At 40.2% G+C, this 15,796-nt stretch overlaps 2 protein-coding genes across 7 annotated transcripts in view; one reads left to right on the top strand and one right to left on the bottom strand.

Annotated features, from left to right (window-relative positions):
* LOC114598132 (nuclear body protein SP140-like protein) overlaps nucleotides 1-15,796 on the top strand; it is a 402,008-nt gene that overhangs the window by 289,886 nt on the left and 96,326 nt on the right. The gene's annotated exons all lie outside the window — the stretch shown is intronic.
* GIGYF2 (GRB10 interacting GYF protein 2) overlaps nucleotides 1-15,796 on the bottom strand; it is a 73,347-nt gene that overhangs the window by 48,770 nt on the left and 8,781 nt on the right. For 3 of the 5 annotated variants that reach the window (XM_077930069.1, XM_028730721.2, XM_028730724.2), the window contains exons 2-7: nucleotides 11,853-11,913; nucleotides 6,165-6,294; nucleotides 5,714-5,809; nucleotides 3,631-3,739; nucleotides 958-1,068; nucleotides 648-759 (exon numbers count right to left, since the gene is read on the bottom strand). In XM_077930069.1, the coding sequence (XP_077786195.1) occupies nucleotides 648-759; nucleotides 958-1,068; nucleotides 3,631-3,739; nucleotides 5,714-5,809; nucleotides 6,165-6,294; nucleotides 11,853-11,893 (599 nt within the window). In that variant the 5' untranslated portion in view covers nucleotides 11,894-11,913. The remainder of the gene's footprint in view (nucleotides 1-647; nucleotides 760-957; nucleotides 1,069-3,630; nucleotides 3,740-5,713; nucleotides 5,810-6,164; nucleotides 6,295-11,852; nucleotides 11,914-15,796) is intronic. The other 2 variants (XM_077930071.1, XM_028730728.2) reach the window with 1 other exon arrangement.

The raw sequence follows: 15,796 nt of genomic DNA, 5'->3' as shown, positions 1-15,796 counted from the left end.
GTAATTCCAGATAAGTACTAAGCTATGATGTCATGAAGGCTACCAATTTCAGATCTTTCTTAAATTCTACAAGGGATAATTATGTTTTGTAACTTGATTTCCTGAATCATCAATATCATCCAATAGTGCCCTGGTTCAGTTAGCTTGTTTAAGCATTTGTATCCAGCTGTTCTTATAGAAGGCTCTGTCACTCATTTTAGATCTTATAACTTCAAAATTTATGGAAATACCTGGACCTCTATAGCTGTTCCATACATTAGGCAAGGCAAAACTAGTTTGCTATTAAACATACTCTCGAAGGGGAGTTGCTGCCAACCCTGGCTCCCCGGCAAGTGTAGTATACTCATGCTCATGGCAAAATAGGTCAGTGCATCTGGTTGTTAACCAGAAGGTTGGTGGTTTGAGCCCACCCAGGGACAACTGTAGGCAGCATCCCTGCATTGCCAGGGGTTGGACTTGATGATCCTCAGGATCCCTTCAAACTCTACGATTCTATGAAATCTATGCTCACAAACATGGTGGCCACATCTGTGACAAGACACCTAGAAGGACAAACTTTAGAGCAGCCAGGATTCTACCAACATAACAAGGTATCTGAGCTTCACAACAGATGCAGTCCATGCCAATGTATATGTTTATTAAATTACCTTTCCTCCCAGCTCTGGGATCTGTGCATTTCTCTGCCCCCTCCTCGTCCAAATCCACCTTCTACATCATCAAAACTTCTTTGGTAGAAACCACTTTCTCCTCTACCTCTGCCTGAAAGACAAAATATGGTTGAGATCTTACAAATTTTACCATTTTCCTTTGGAACCAACAAGACCAAAGCTGATTCTCGCACTTTGCCAAAGTGCCATTCTTCCTTCAAAGCAAGCTCTTAGGGAGACCAATTAGAAAATGCACATTGTTTGATTTTTCATAAATCATAGGTTTATAGCAAAACAGGTGCTGTCTTACATGACAGGTAACTACTGGGCCATGGGTGGAATCCGAACCACAGAGAACCATCAGTTGGTCCAGAGAAAGTGTTGAGTGCTCCTGGCACTTGTCCTATTATGACTGGCAATTCTATAAAACAGAATCAATAAATGATGTTTCCTCTTCCTCAGTCACCAGTAAATATTAAGAAAACAAAACTAATAAAGTAAGCAAACACTTAAACAAAACACTGAAACTACCTCTTTTACATCTTACATCTTACTTGTACACCATTTATTATCACTCCACTTTAGCTGAAGGACTGCAACTTTCCAGTCATATTTGTGAGCTCAGTAAGAACTTAAATTTAAAAAAGGAAATGAATAATCATGTGTGCATTGCTAGGCAACCACACAAGCATTCCTTCTAATTTCTGAGTTACTCCCATTTTCTGCTCCCCCACCAGCATGAACCCTGCTGGAAAGTTATGCAGTTGTCACTTCTCTTAAAAGTAGTGGCAGAAACAGCACAGGAATTACTAGCACAGGCGTATGGCCCAATGACAACACTAGTAGTACTAGATTGCCAAATACTGTTGCTACAGTAAAAGGTTTGAAGTGAGGAGCAATTTAATACAAATACACTTTTCCCCAGCGCACAGTTAGGACACTCTACTTTAGGAACATAAGCAGAAAATACTACAAAACCAAATATGCAGTGGGGAACATCATCAAAGTATGCTTGCAAGATTGAAAAATTAAGCATAATCACTGCTAGATTATTTCTTTTTCATATCTAAAGATCTCCTGCAAGAAGGTCACAGTAAAAATGAGCAAAGAACAGCACAAGCATGATTCTACAGAAAGCCTACAAAACTGTCATTTGCCATCATCCTTTAAATAAATGCCTGTTGAAATTTTTTTTATGCTACCCAGTTTATGTAGACAATTAAGAAAACATATTTCTGCAACAGCTAGTTGATGGTCTATTATTTAAATGCTTACATGGTTACTATTGTGTACAGATACTGTTTTTTATAATATAGCGGATTATGATTTTTTTTATAAATAAAGAAATAAAAACAATATTATTTAAAGCAGGGATGGTTAACTTACGGGTGACAAACAGCCTAGAAGAGAGATACATAACTAGTAATATGGCAAAAGGCTTTTTGTGGCCCCAAGGCACTCCAAAATTTTATTTTAAAAGAAATTCCTAATTTTAACTTTTTAAAAAAACAAAACAAAATTAACTTAATAACCCTTTTTTATAGACTGCTCCCATAGATATCCCACTGTGATACAAAAAGGTTTTCTGGGCCTTCCAAATATCAACGTTTTATTATTATCATTACATTAAAAAAAACAAAAACACTCCAACAGGTTCCCTGCTGTGATTCTGTGATGCTAAGTTTATAGGCCCCTCCCACTACACCCAAAATGTGTTCATTTCTATAATAACAAAAAATGATCCCAAATGCTTTGAAGCTCTTTATATTCTTTTAAATTATTGCCTTAAGTAGTTTTTGTTCTACACTTCTATGCTACAAATATATCTATGACCAGCTCCATGCAGTCTGTTAAATGAATTCAACTATTATGTCTACATTTCTTGCAGGTTGTTTTAACTATTTTACATCTGTTCATTCTACTACCTCACATTGCAGAGGAAGTCTAAGATGGCCATTATGTGGGCCATTAAGGGCAGAAATTGTTATCATTTTCCCGTTTTTGTAATATGCAGATGGCTTGATATATTCTACTTATTTATCCAGTGAACTCAAATATTTTATAGTAAGAGTTGTTATCTCAGCTCCTACCTTAAAATCCACTAAATATTGTTTTCCTTCACTAAATGCAGGAATATTGGTTAAACATTGGGAAAACAAAACACAGGATGTGTACGTATATTGAAACTTCCTTAATTACCGTATTTTTCGCCCTATAGGATGCACTTTTCCCCCTCCAAAAATGAAGGGGAAATGTGTGTGCGTCCTATGGGGCGAATGTAGGCTTTCGCTGAAGCCTGGAGAGCGAGAGGGGTTGGTGCGCACCGACCCCTCTCGCTCTCCAGGCTTCAGGAAACTCTGCGCAAGCCGCGGGAGCCCTCCCCCGGCTTGCGCAGAGCTGCCTCTTATCCCGAAGCCCCGGCGCACTGGGCAGTCACGCCGGGGCTTCGGGTAGCTCCGTGCAAGCCGCGGGAGCCCTCCCCCGGCTTGCGCAGAGCTGCCTCTTATCCCGAAGCCCCGGCGCGCTGAGCAGTCGCGCCAGGGCTTCGGGTAGCTCTGCGCAAGCCGCAGGAGGGCTCCCGCGGCTTGCGCAGAGCAGCCTGTTCTGGGGGCTGGGGTCGGTGGAAGCTCGGGCTTCCACCGCCCCAGCCCCGCACCTGGGGGGGAAATAAATTTTTTTCCCTTTATTTCCCCCCCCAAAAAAACTAGGTGCGCCTTATGGGCCGGTGCGTCCTATGGGGTGCAAAATACGGTACTTTGCAGTACTGCAGCCCTTACCTTCTCTCATGCTAGGGCCCAATTTTATCCTAGGTTCTCTCTCTTACTGGCTTACATTTATTTTTTGTAACATTTATCCCATCTTTCCTTCCAAAGAAAGAAAAGCCATGGCAAATTATAAACCCCCCAACATCTTCATATGGGGTTAAGCAGTTTAATTCTAAAATGTAACAATGACACTACTTTACATTCACAAAGCCTCTCACCTCGGCCTCTAGAGGAACTTCGACCTCGAGGAGCCCCTACCACCGTTCCTCCGCCTCGTCCCATCAATCGTAGGACAGCAGCACTATTTACAGACATAGAGAAATTTCTCTGCCGAAAAGAAGAAACATGGTGAGAGAAATATTTTGTAACAATACTATCATAAAATCAGAGCTATCTCCCCTGCCCCATCAAAATTCTAATGTATTGTTCAGCAATTTTCAAGCTACGTAAGTATTGCTGGTGAACTTCTGAGATCACCATTTTCAAATATCAAAATGAGCTTTTTGCATATGAATGCTCTAGAATGTTTGAACAGTGTTTGTACACTGCAGCACGATTTCTGTTCTCTTCCTGAAGAAAAGTTCTTAACCTGAGGTAATATTTCTGGGTTAGCCGAGTCTGCAACCTGAAGTGTATGTAACCTGAAGCATATGTAACCCGAGGTACCACTGTATGTCGAACTAGGAACTCTCTTAACTGATCCGTGTGTAACACAGTCCCTTATTACCTGCTGTATATGCTATTCATGAAGGGGCTTCGTGGCTACAAATGTAGAAACATAAGAGGACACCTAAAAATTATTACTTGTAAATCCCATTGTGTTCAGAAGGAATTACTGTGGATTTTAATATTTATCATTTAAATTATAATTTTCTAACGGCTTTGGATTTTGTATTTTTAATTGTGAGTCACCTTGAGCAATTATTTGGATAGGCAGGAAATAAATGTATCAAATAAAGGAGAAAGAAAACAGAAATACAGAATTCAAGTATAAAATATTATGTCCTCCTGCAGTGTATTCTGTTGAAGCTTACTGTATTTGTGGGGGGTAGAAGGCAACCACTTAGCCTATAAACATATTTTCAAAATTCCATTTCTAAAGTTTCTGAAATAATTAACTAGTAATTTCACAGCTTAAACAATGGGGGAGGGAACAATACTTTTTTGCATCTTTCAAATATGTGTTAAAAACTCCCTGGATTAACTTGCATACTTTGAATACCCTGTAAAATTCTCTCAGCCTAAGATTTCCCGAGCCATAGCAGACATACAGTGGTACCTCAGGTTAAGAACTTAATTCGTTCCGGAGGTCCGTTCTTAACCTGAAACTGTTCTTAACCTGAAGCACCACTTTAGCTAATGGGGCCTCCTGCCGCTGCCCCGCCGCCAGAGCACGATTTTTGTTCTCATCCTGAAGCAAAGTTCTTAACCCGCGGTACTATTTCTGGGTTAGCGGAGTCTGTAACCTGAAGCATATGTAACCTGAAGCGTATGAAACCCGAGGTACCACTGTATTTAGAATGAAGCATACCAATATCAATTCCAGTTGAGTATCACCCCAGGGCAACTGCTTTGTATTCGAATGCATCTCTCTAAACCTGAAGGATCAATGAGATACAATAGTGGAATATTCCACTTTTCCTACATTAATGAAGTATAAGGCTTACAGTGGTAACTTGGTTCTCAAACGCCGAAAATCCGGAAGTGTTTTCAAACATTTTTCGGAGGCCGAATGTTCAAAGCAGCTGTCGGCTATTGTTTCTGGGGCACCTGCACTAATCAGAAGCTGAACCTTGGTTTTTGAACATTTCGGAAGTCAAACAGACTCCTGGAACAGATTATGTTTGGCGCTTTAGTTTTTGCTATTTATTTTGCATTTTTGAGGCTTTCTTGGTTAATTTGTTTTTGTGACTGTGTGGAACCCAGTTCAGCTACTGATTGATTGATTGATTGATTGATTGTGTGACTGTGGTAAGGGATAAAAGCCCTCCATTCAAAAATGACTATAATAATTTTAATTTTTATCATCTACAATACTGTCTTATTTATTTTATAGTGAAGTACACTGATTATTGCCTGCATTTCATGCATGAATGCTCTCATTAGATAGTAAAATTCATGTTAAATTGCTGTTTGAGGGGTTGTTTTTAAAAGTCTGGAACGGATTAATCCGTTTTGCATTACTTTCTATGGGAAAGTGTGCCTTGGTTTTGGAACACTTTGGTTTTGGAATGGATTAAGTTTGAGAACCAAGATACCACTGTATAGAAATTCCCATTTTCTGTTTATTCAGAAACCAACCTGTTCTTCTTCTGTAAAAGGTACTAGTGCCAAGGGTGGTAAGGGCTCCTCCTGTAGAATAGGCAGAAACTCCTTATCAAGAAGGTCTGACGGTATCTGCAAGGGAAGAGAGAATGTAGCAAAATACATTGACCCTCAAAACATAAATGCCATGGACAATACCAATAGCCAAAAGAAAGTACAAAGTAAATAATTTTTTTTCTATTTCTTTTTCCAGGTCTCAATATCTATTCACACATATCTGGAAACAAAAAATGTATACTAATAAAGTGAATTATGGGCATAATTCTAGCAACTACTAAAAACTCCTTCAGAACCCTAACCCTAAACCTTTCAAAGAAGTTTAGAGTTTTATGAGTTTAGCATTTTCTCCTTGGTTTCATTAGCATACACTTAAAACTATGAATGGATTTGCAAGCAACCAGACAGGAACATTCTTCTCCTAACTTACCTTACTATCTTTCAGGAAAAGTGCTAACATTTCTTCTCTCCCATAACGATAATCTGCTAATTTATACTTTGGCAAAGCTGGAGAAAGGGGAGGAGATGTCACACTCCCACCACTAGACAGAGCTCGCAGCCTATAAGGGAACAAATAGGAAAGAGGAAATTAAGACAACCAATTATGTACTCTGCCGTTAGAACAACAAACCTTCAGACTACAGTGATGTCAAACTTTCTATCCTGCAGAAGTAGCTATTTTTATATAAGTATTTTTATATAGCTTTAGTTGAAAATTATTCACAAAAGACTCTTAAATGCACTTCACATAGTTTTAATGTGAAGTTCATATGGAGTCAACAGTTGGGATTTTTTTTTTGTTGTTGTTCCATTATAACTGATGTTCTGAATTGGCTGATTAGGCCAATACATCTAAAGAGGTCACCATGTCATTCGCATTACAATTACAGGCGACACATGTGCAAAGGTGGTTATCAACATACTGATATTGAAGACCTGATACCACCATTCAGCACTGTCAGACAAGTGCTGAATCCCATGTGACCCACATGGACCTGCTTTATTTTTCATTTTTTCTAACGCCTGGCACAAAGGAGCACCAAACTGAATGACTAAAGGCGCTACCAGCTACCCTGAACGCATCTGGGTCCTTCCCCTCAATCATCACTCTGCAATGCTTCATCAGGACTCAAAGGAATTCTGGACATAGTAAGATGGCAGTGGTTCTAATCACAGTATTCCTCCTGAGATGGGCAGTGCTAAAAGGCACTGCCGCCATCTCACCACAGGTCTCTACTATGGCTTCTCTTACTAGTGGCATTGCCACTGGTCCTCACCACTCCATCTCTCAGAGCCAGATGAACTGCCACTACTCTTGGTGCCATGGTCAGTCTTGGTCCTTGATTCCCAGGAACAAACCTGGCCCTGGCTCTGTAATGCATATTCTGTTAATAGTCTATGACTAAATATACTGAAAAGAAAAGCCTACAGTTTGAAGAAGTTGTTGCAACATAAGTATAAGATATACAATGGCCCAGATTAAAGAACTCTATCTGCCCAGAAGGGTTTTATACTTGCTTTCCCACTAACAGCATTCCTACAGCCATGCTGCGTGGCAAATAGCTTCTGGAAGTAAATGGACGTTTAAAAAAGCTTTGTGATACAGCATGAGAATGTCAGCTGCTCAAAGGAGAAAGTTCAACTTGGCTGGCAAAAACTCCTTGCCCATGTCTAATATGCTTTTTTTCAGGGCCTAGTCACAGAAAGCAGTATGCTACTAAGTACCGAAGGATGTACTATGATGACAAATTTGAAGATTTAAATTTATTTCCCCATTCTCTTTCTCATTCACCATCTATTTTCATCTTCTCAAATTCCCCTCTACCTAGTCTCTTGAAGCTACTTACTTCAGAGACCTGCTCTACACTCAGGGAGGCTACTGTACTCTGAACTAGATGGGACCCTGAAGGCCTATCTACCACATATGAGCCTGTCAGAGAACTCACTGTTTAATAAAGAACTATGTATACTGACCCTTAGGGTGAAAGGTTAGTGTGAAAAGCTTTCAACAACATCTTGTAAAAGTTACAGATACTAGCTGACCATGCAGGAAGCATTCCACAGTGCATAGAAATGCTATCCTCTTCCCTTCCTTTACCAGGCTGTTTACCCTCACAGCCTGCTCTACAGTGGATTGCAGCATTAAAGCAGCAGGCCTCCATCCTGCCTGCTGCTTCTTAGCTCTTGAAGAAGGCAGGGTATAGAAGCCTGAACAAACCCAACGTGTATAAAAATCATTCCATGTATTATGTATCCCTTATTCTGATTCTGCACATGTGCCACCAAACTTATTCTGAATTGGAAACCAGAATTATTGGGGATGCAGGAAAGTGATCTGTTCTGGATCCACAGCAGGCTTTCAAATAACAGTTCCATCTTTTCTTTTTTTTAAAGTTTCAGTGTGGTTTTCACTTCAGGTTCAGTTTGATTCTGAGTCACAACATGCATTTTCTAAGGTCTGAACTTTATTTTAGTTACCACAGTTTAATCAAACACAAATAAAACTAATACCTTATTCAGACAACCCCCCAAAACAAGTTTTTACACTCCCTCCTCGTGAATGGATTCCCACCCACATTTTACAGTTGCTCTAGTCTAGTCTAACCAGTTTCCCATAATGTCTCAATTGGGCAACTATTATCAGCACACAACACAATAAGTATTTGCATCTCAACAGCCACATTTTGATGTTATGCTAAACCCGTGAAGTGTGATGTGAACTGGCCTTTGGCAAGAGAAAGAGTTTGGTTTTGAAGCCAAATTGCTTTGCATTTTGAATCCTAAAGTGTGATTAATGTTAACTATGGCTTATTTAAACAAGCTGGATTCATAACCAATGGTTGGATGTTGGTCTATTTTAAACAAACTGTTAAGATAACTGCAGTTTCATCAGACAAGATGACAAATGAGCCATTTTTATGCAAAAAAATGGAAGCAAACATAAATGCAGCTTTATTTACATTATGTGCTTTATATTTTGACAACTCCAGAATTATGTGTCAAAGATCTCCAAGGACAGAGGTTTTCAGACCAATGGCATCATAGCTGCTGTCTGTAACAGTAACCAGTGACTAAGGATTGTGATTTGTTTCTGTGTATATTGTATAAAGTGTAAATTGTAGGTAAATGTAAACCTATCTAAAATAATTCAACAGTATTATTTTAGATAGGTTTACATTTACCTACAATTTACACTTTATACAATATACACAGAAACAAATCACAATCCTTAGTCACTGGTTACTGTTACAGACAGCAGCTATGATGCCATTATAGCTAAACTGAAGTCCAGCATCTGCACAGATCTGAATCTCTTTACAAGTATTCAATAAAAGCTACTGCTAACTAGTGCAGAGCCAGCAATCCAAAAATTACTCTGAAATATTACCAAAACTATACAATGTTAAAATCAAAGCTTATCTCATACAACTTTTCAGATCGCTGCTGCTATTTATAATTTAGGAGGATTCAAGGCACTCCAACTAGCAATTTGGGATTAATTCTCATTGGTTTGCTGCCACCATGTGGTAGCACTTTTCATGACATTTAAATAAACACCACTTGTGAATAAACTTCCACTTTTATATGAACCAAGAATCTGAAAAAATAAGTACTATATAATGGATATGAAAGGTATCAAAACAATACTTTCTGAAACTCTAAAGCAGAGGTAAGGAACCTCAGGTCCAGGAGCCAACTATAGCCCTCCAGGCCTCCATGTCTTCCCAGGACACACATGCCTTTACCCTTTACTTGTCCTGCTCCACACTCTCAACTGCCTTAAACTGGCCTTTGTCTCTTCTTCCTTGCTTACCTAAATGGAGGATGGGGAGATGTGTATGTAGGAACCTCTGTTTTTTGTGTGGCTGGAATGTAGCCTACCGGACAAAGGCCAGACTCATCTTTATAGTTTCTAGCTGAAAGCTGACCACAAAGTAATGTGGCCCTCAGGTAGACCCCAATCCTGCTCAAAATTAATGTGCCAAAAAGTTACTAAAGATTTTTAATTAAACTACCGGTAATTGCTATTCTCCATTTTGCTACCAAATGGTTTTTAATGCGCAGTTAAAAACAAGAACACATGTTAAAAATTATCTATTAGACAGATAGGAAAAAAGAAGAGGATTTTCATAATTTAATTTATTGAACAATGCCGTGCATTTGATATATGCCCATTAAAAGCTTATATATTGTTTTATATTGATTTGCTTCATAACTGGAATGCATTTATGGGAATCTAATGCCGAAACTACACATTACACGTAGTTCTTCTAGGGCCTGTTGCTTATAAAACAAAACCAACTGAGGTTGCAGTCTGTAGCAGAGGGGAAATGGAACAAGAGACTTTTAACTCATTCTACTTGTTCCATTTTCCCACCAAGAATTGTCCCTTAGATTACTTTTACGAGGGTGTAAGAAGTTTTTTTTCCAAAGTAGAAAATGAAGCAAAGCAAAATGGTTAAGAAACCCCCTCATTAGTCTTCCACTTCACATTGCTACCTTCTCAGCTGTTCTAAATAAAAATAAAGGTAAAGGTACCCCTGCCTGTACGGGCCAGTCTTGACAGACTCTAGGGTTGTGCGCCCATCTCACTCAAGAGGCCGGGGGCCAGCGCTGTCCGGAGACACTTCCGGGTCACGTGGCCAGTGTGACAAGCTGCATCTGGTGAGCCAGTGCAGCACACGGAAACGCCATTTACCTTCCCGCCAGTAAGCGGTCCCTATTTATCTACTTGCACCCGGGAGTGCTTTCGAACTGCTAGGTTGGCAGGCGCTGGGACCGAGCAATGGGAGCGCACCCCGCTGCGGGGATTCAAACCGCCGACCTTTCGATCGGCAAGCCCTAGGCGCTGAGGCTTTTACACACAGCACCACCCGCATCCCTGCCTAAATAAAAATAGAAAGGCATAAAATGCATAGAGGCCTCCAAGCACTTGGTGACTTTCTTACTTCCAAGTAAAAGCAAGAGTAGTGTTATAATGGTGAATTCACAACAGCAGTTTTTGCTTTGTACCTTCTTTCTGACAAAAACTTCTGCTCAGCAGACTCTCCCACTGGTGGGAGGGGAAACAGGTGATTTCTGCCAATAGCCGCTTCTCTCTGCAGCCCCCTATGCTGCCCTCATCTGATTTTCATTGAAAAACATTTAAGACTAGGAAAAGAGGTTGGAAATTGTTTCAGAGGAGGGAGCAAGGAACGTGCATTCCCAAGATTACTTCCTGCTTTTCAAATCATGGTTTTCAAGAAGCAGGCATTATGTCTGCACCAGGCTAATATGCTTATTAGTAGCAGAAGGATGAGAATGAATGAAAATATCCTGTTGAGCTGTGAAGTATTAATCTTTTGAATAATGTACTGTTAAGTATGCACGTTAGCACAAAAAATGCCATTAAAAATATAGTATATTAACTATGTACACTTTTCCTGCATGAAGGTATTTTATCCACAGGTAATTTTAATACCAACAGTATTTTTACTGTAAGGAACGGCAAACTTTACTTGAATAAGCAAAGGTGATCCTTATCCATTCTTTCCTGAACATCCATACTGGATGATGAGAACAAGTCTGAAGATGCTAAGTAACCACTGTGCAGTCAAAGCCATGGGCAATTTCTTTGTAACAACGTCTTACTTGAGTAAGGACATGTTTAGCCACACTTTCAACATAGAATGTACAACACAGTGGGAAGCTCACTCCAATAACGCATACACCCTGCATATCACTGTGACCCCAAAACTGTATATGGTTGCAAGGAAGAGTGACAATAAGCAGCAAAATTATTGTAAGTATTTTCTGTCTGTGGTATCTCCTGGTGGGAAAGGAAGTAACTAACATCTATAGCCCTCAGTGCTCCTTTTAAATATTTCTCTCCCTTAGTATCATTCTGATTTATTCTAACTGAAATGTCCTCACAAAAGGGGATTTCTTCAACATTGTGACAACAGGCTCCTGCTTCTTAATTCAAGCCAGGCATATAATTAACCAGCTGTAATTAAAAAAAGCTAGTTCAACAACTCAAATATGCTTTCTCATTCACCATTTGAAGCAATGCATCTACAAGCCAACTTTTGTCAAACTCATTAGTGAAAAGTTCACACAAGTATTATAGGTAACTCACCACTCAGGCCCAAAGTTAAGCGTCTGGGTTTCTGCTGCCATTTTTTTAAAAAAGTTTTAACCTGAAAAAGAAATGCAATAACATGAATCAGTAATCTTATATCAACATATGATAAGCTAAACTTAGTTGTTCCAGTCCAGACATTCCCAACTGCATCAACCTTTAGAGCTGATATTTTCCCTGCTGATCAGGTGGGATAGGGAGCAGGGGGTGCCTGGAGTTGTTTCTCCCCATTCAGAGGGGAAAGAGGGGCTGTGCCCTCATAGAATCAGTGTTGGAAGTGATACCAAGGGTCATCTAGTCCAACCCCCTGCAATGCAGCAATCTCAGCAAAAGCATCTATGACAAAAGGCCATCCAACCTCTGCTTAAAAACCTTCAAAGGAGGACAGTCCACCACCTTCCAAGGGAGTCTGCTCTACTCAGATATGAGAAATCCTCCTCCACTTATAGGGCAGCAGAGTTGCTAGATTCTCCCAATAGCCCTATATCTACAGCAAGTTCCTGAAACACAGCTTGAGTAACCCACGTACAGAAACCACTTTTCATACAAAGAACACCTCTCACTGGCCAAAGGCCAATCTTTCAACTTCTAATAAGCAATTAAAATTGTTATTTCAAAATAACTCTTAACAACTTCAGTAAAATCCTTTATTATTAACAGGGGTCCACAAATGTTGGCTTGCCTTACAAGTCAGATATAATTTGTGTTCACCACCTATGCACCCACTCCCGTGTGTGCCAGAGTACTTGGAGGAGGGGAGCGTCACATATCATGCTGGGCTTTGGAGAAGGCAGAAGCAGCAAGTCTCTCATCATATTTCTTCTTATTTCAAAGCTCAGCAGCATGACATAAGAAAATCTTCCCATGATTCAGAAGATGGAAGGCGGAATGAATGATGTTATTATATTGCAGAAGGGCCCTTGGCCTTGGCAAATGGATTTGTGGAGGCTTCAATATTACAAATAATATTCCTAAATAATTATATTTAGACATTATACATGGCTAACAAAAAGCCACTCATGAGGTTGCTCGCAAAAAGAAACGCCTCCAGGCAACCATAAAGCGAAACTATGAGACTGAAATAGAGTTCTTATTTCCTTCAAGCCATTTACATACTACAAATGACTAACATAAGAATAAGTGGGTGGGCAGTAACTTACAAGACAGACAGAATCAGTGTGATTATTTTTGCTTAAAGATAAAAGCTATGTTGTAAAACAAGCAACTAAGCATCTTCAGAAAGCTTTGGTTTTCGTAGGAAGCAACAATTCTCTATTAAACGCTACAATTTATTACACAGTATACAATCCACTTTCTTGTTTTAAGTACAAAGATTATTAATCTGTTTTGCTCTCCTGACCCCTGCACATCCTGCCTAGTAAAAACCTCTATTTCTCCATAATGTATGTGTCAGAGAAGGCTGCACATGATCTGGAGCATTGTCTGGGTGCAGTGATGGACTGGATGAGGGCCAATAATCTGAATTTGAACCATGGGAAGACAAAGGCACTTTGGGTTGCTAGCTCCATGACTGAGACTGGCCAGGTGCCTGTTCTGGATGGGGTTGCGTTCCTCTGAAAGAAGAGGCTTGGAGTTTGGGAGTGTGCCGCTAGATCCATGTTTGCCACTGGAAGCTCAGGTAGCCTGGGTGGCTAGGAGTGCCTTTTACCAGCTACAGTTGTGCATATAGTGTTGTGCACCAAATTTTATGGATCTCCTTTCCAGCTGAGGTCAGACAGACCTGCTTCCTTCTGAACCTCCAGTGCCTATTGAAGGCTATTTTATTCCAGGAGGCATTTAAACTGAAGTTTGATTTTAAAGTTTTAACTAGTGTATCCTTGTAAACTAATTTAAAGACAATTGTAGTTAATTGGTATAAAATAAAATATATTTTTTTAGAATGTTTCCACATTTTGAACTTTAATTATAGAATCATAGAATTGTAAAGCTGGAAGGGATCCCGAGGGTCATCTAGTCCAACCCCCTGCAATGCAATGACTTAAAGCTTGCCCAATGTGAAGAAACACATATTGGAGTAGGGTCCAGAGGAGTGTGACTGGAAGTCTGCTGATGCAGTGGGGCATTCCCAGCTATCCTCTCCTATAGCAGCCTCTTGAATCTCTTGAGGAATTGCTTCCAGTGGTTGAGAGATGTTCTGGAAGGCATGAAATGTGACTTAGGGGCTGCAGCAGGAGGGGGAAATCAGAAGAAATGTGGGGGCAGAAGTATGTTTTTATTTCTGCTAGTGACTCTCCGAACAGTAAATCTTTTCCTCACACAGCATGTCCACCCAATCATGGCAACTTCAAACGATTACTGTACTTACACATATGAAAATAGTCACTACAAATCACTTGATAGCTCATACTTTTCCCTTCCCTTCCCCAGTCATTTTTCTTTGCCTTTTCAATTCATGCCTCCACCTGTTTCTTTTACTCCCTGCTTTTCAGGCAACTAACTATTCTGTCCTAGTTTCTTTAACAAACCTAACTCTTGGGCAGTACCCTGCCTGCCCAATAATCCTATCACAGCCACTTTTCTGGGAAGAGCATGCAGCCTATTTGTCCTTAGGCTTGGTGTCAGCTTTTCCCAGAGTTGTTGCCCTATTATTAGACCTTTCCTAAAACATCCTGTTTACTCTCTCCTCTTTTCCTCAAGTCTGTCTCTTCTACCTGTCCTTCCCTAATGTTCCCATTTCTCAGCCACTCTACTCATTTCTTTAGACACTCTACCTTGCAAAAACTTAAGAGACCATAAGCTTGATCTCCTAGGATCTCTTCTCATCCAACTTCACCTGGGCCTGTCTTATAATTCTTTTTGCCATTCAGGCTTGTGTGAGGCTTTAATCAAAGCCAAATGGAAAACTCTTTCACAGAAGCTTGACTGCAAACATTCTATCACTGACAGCTTTACAGTGGTACCTCTGGTGGTTCCGAAGGTCCGTTCTCAACCTGAAACCGTTCTTAACCTGAGGCGCACTTTCGCTAATGGGCCTCCTGCTGCCACGCAACTTCTTCTCGCATCCCAGGGCAAAGTTCGCTACCAGGAGCAACTACTTCTGGGTTAGCGGAGATCGTTACCCGAAGTGTTCGTAAGGAGGACGGTACATAACCAGAGGTTCCACTGTATTCCCTGAGTAGAAGTGGCAACATCCATGAATATTTTATGATCTCATTATCTTCTCGAATCAATGACTGTCAGGAGTTTTATACCCTGCAACACATTTACAATATAGAAAGATGTTCCACTTCAGACAAAACATGCAATATTCAAAAGAAGAAAAAACAAGGGAGGTTAAAGAGCAGTAGAGAATATATAAAAATATAAAAAAATTGTCCAGTAGCACCCTAGAGACCAACTAAGTTTGTTCTTGGTATAAGCTTTCGTGTGCACGCACACTTCTTCAGATACACTGAAACAGAAGTCACCAGACCCTATATAAGGTGTATCTGAAGAAGTGTGCGCGCACACGAAAGCTTATACCAAGAACCAACTTAGTTGGTCTCTAAGGTGCTACTGGACAATTTTTTAATTTATATATATATTTCGACTGCATCAGACCAACACAGCTACCTACCTGAGTAGAGAATATGTTTGCTCAGAAATGGAAGCTACTCTTCCACCAAACACAAAAGGCCACAACCATTCACAAGCAATAGGTTTATTTATGTATTATCAATTCAAGGAGCCTCTCCACAGAGATTCTTATGCTGAGGGTGGAAGAGCATCTTCCATCTCATAATGGAAAAGAAAAGAAGCCAAATCTCACCAAAAGTGTTGGAAGTGCCTTTTACCCTTCTGTGGTAAGTAAGACCGTGATCATCAGACTGAGAAATCAGTGGCTGGTTGCTGCATAGACCAAAGACAAAAGCTACCTGAAGGCTGCTAGCTCAGAAAGAAGGCAGGGCACCATAGCTTAGCACCATGGCTGGTGAGGCAGA

This window comes from Podarcis muralis, chromosome 6 (assembly GCF_964188315.1).
Source record: "Podarcis muralis chromosome 6, rPodMur119.hap1.1, whole genome shotgun sequence".
NCBI classification, from domain to species: Eukaryota; Metazoa; Chordata; class Lepidosauria; order Squamata; family Lacertidae; genus Podarcis; species Podarcis muralis.
This window is presented reverse-complemented; position numbering and strand designations above follow the sequence as displayed.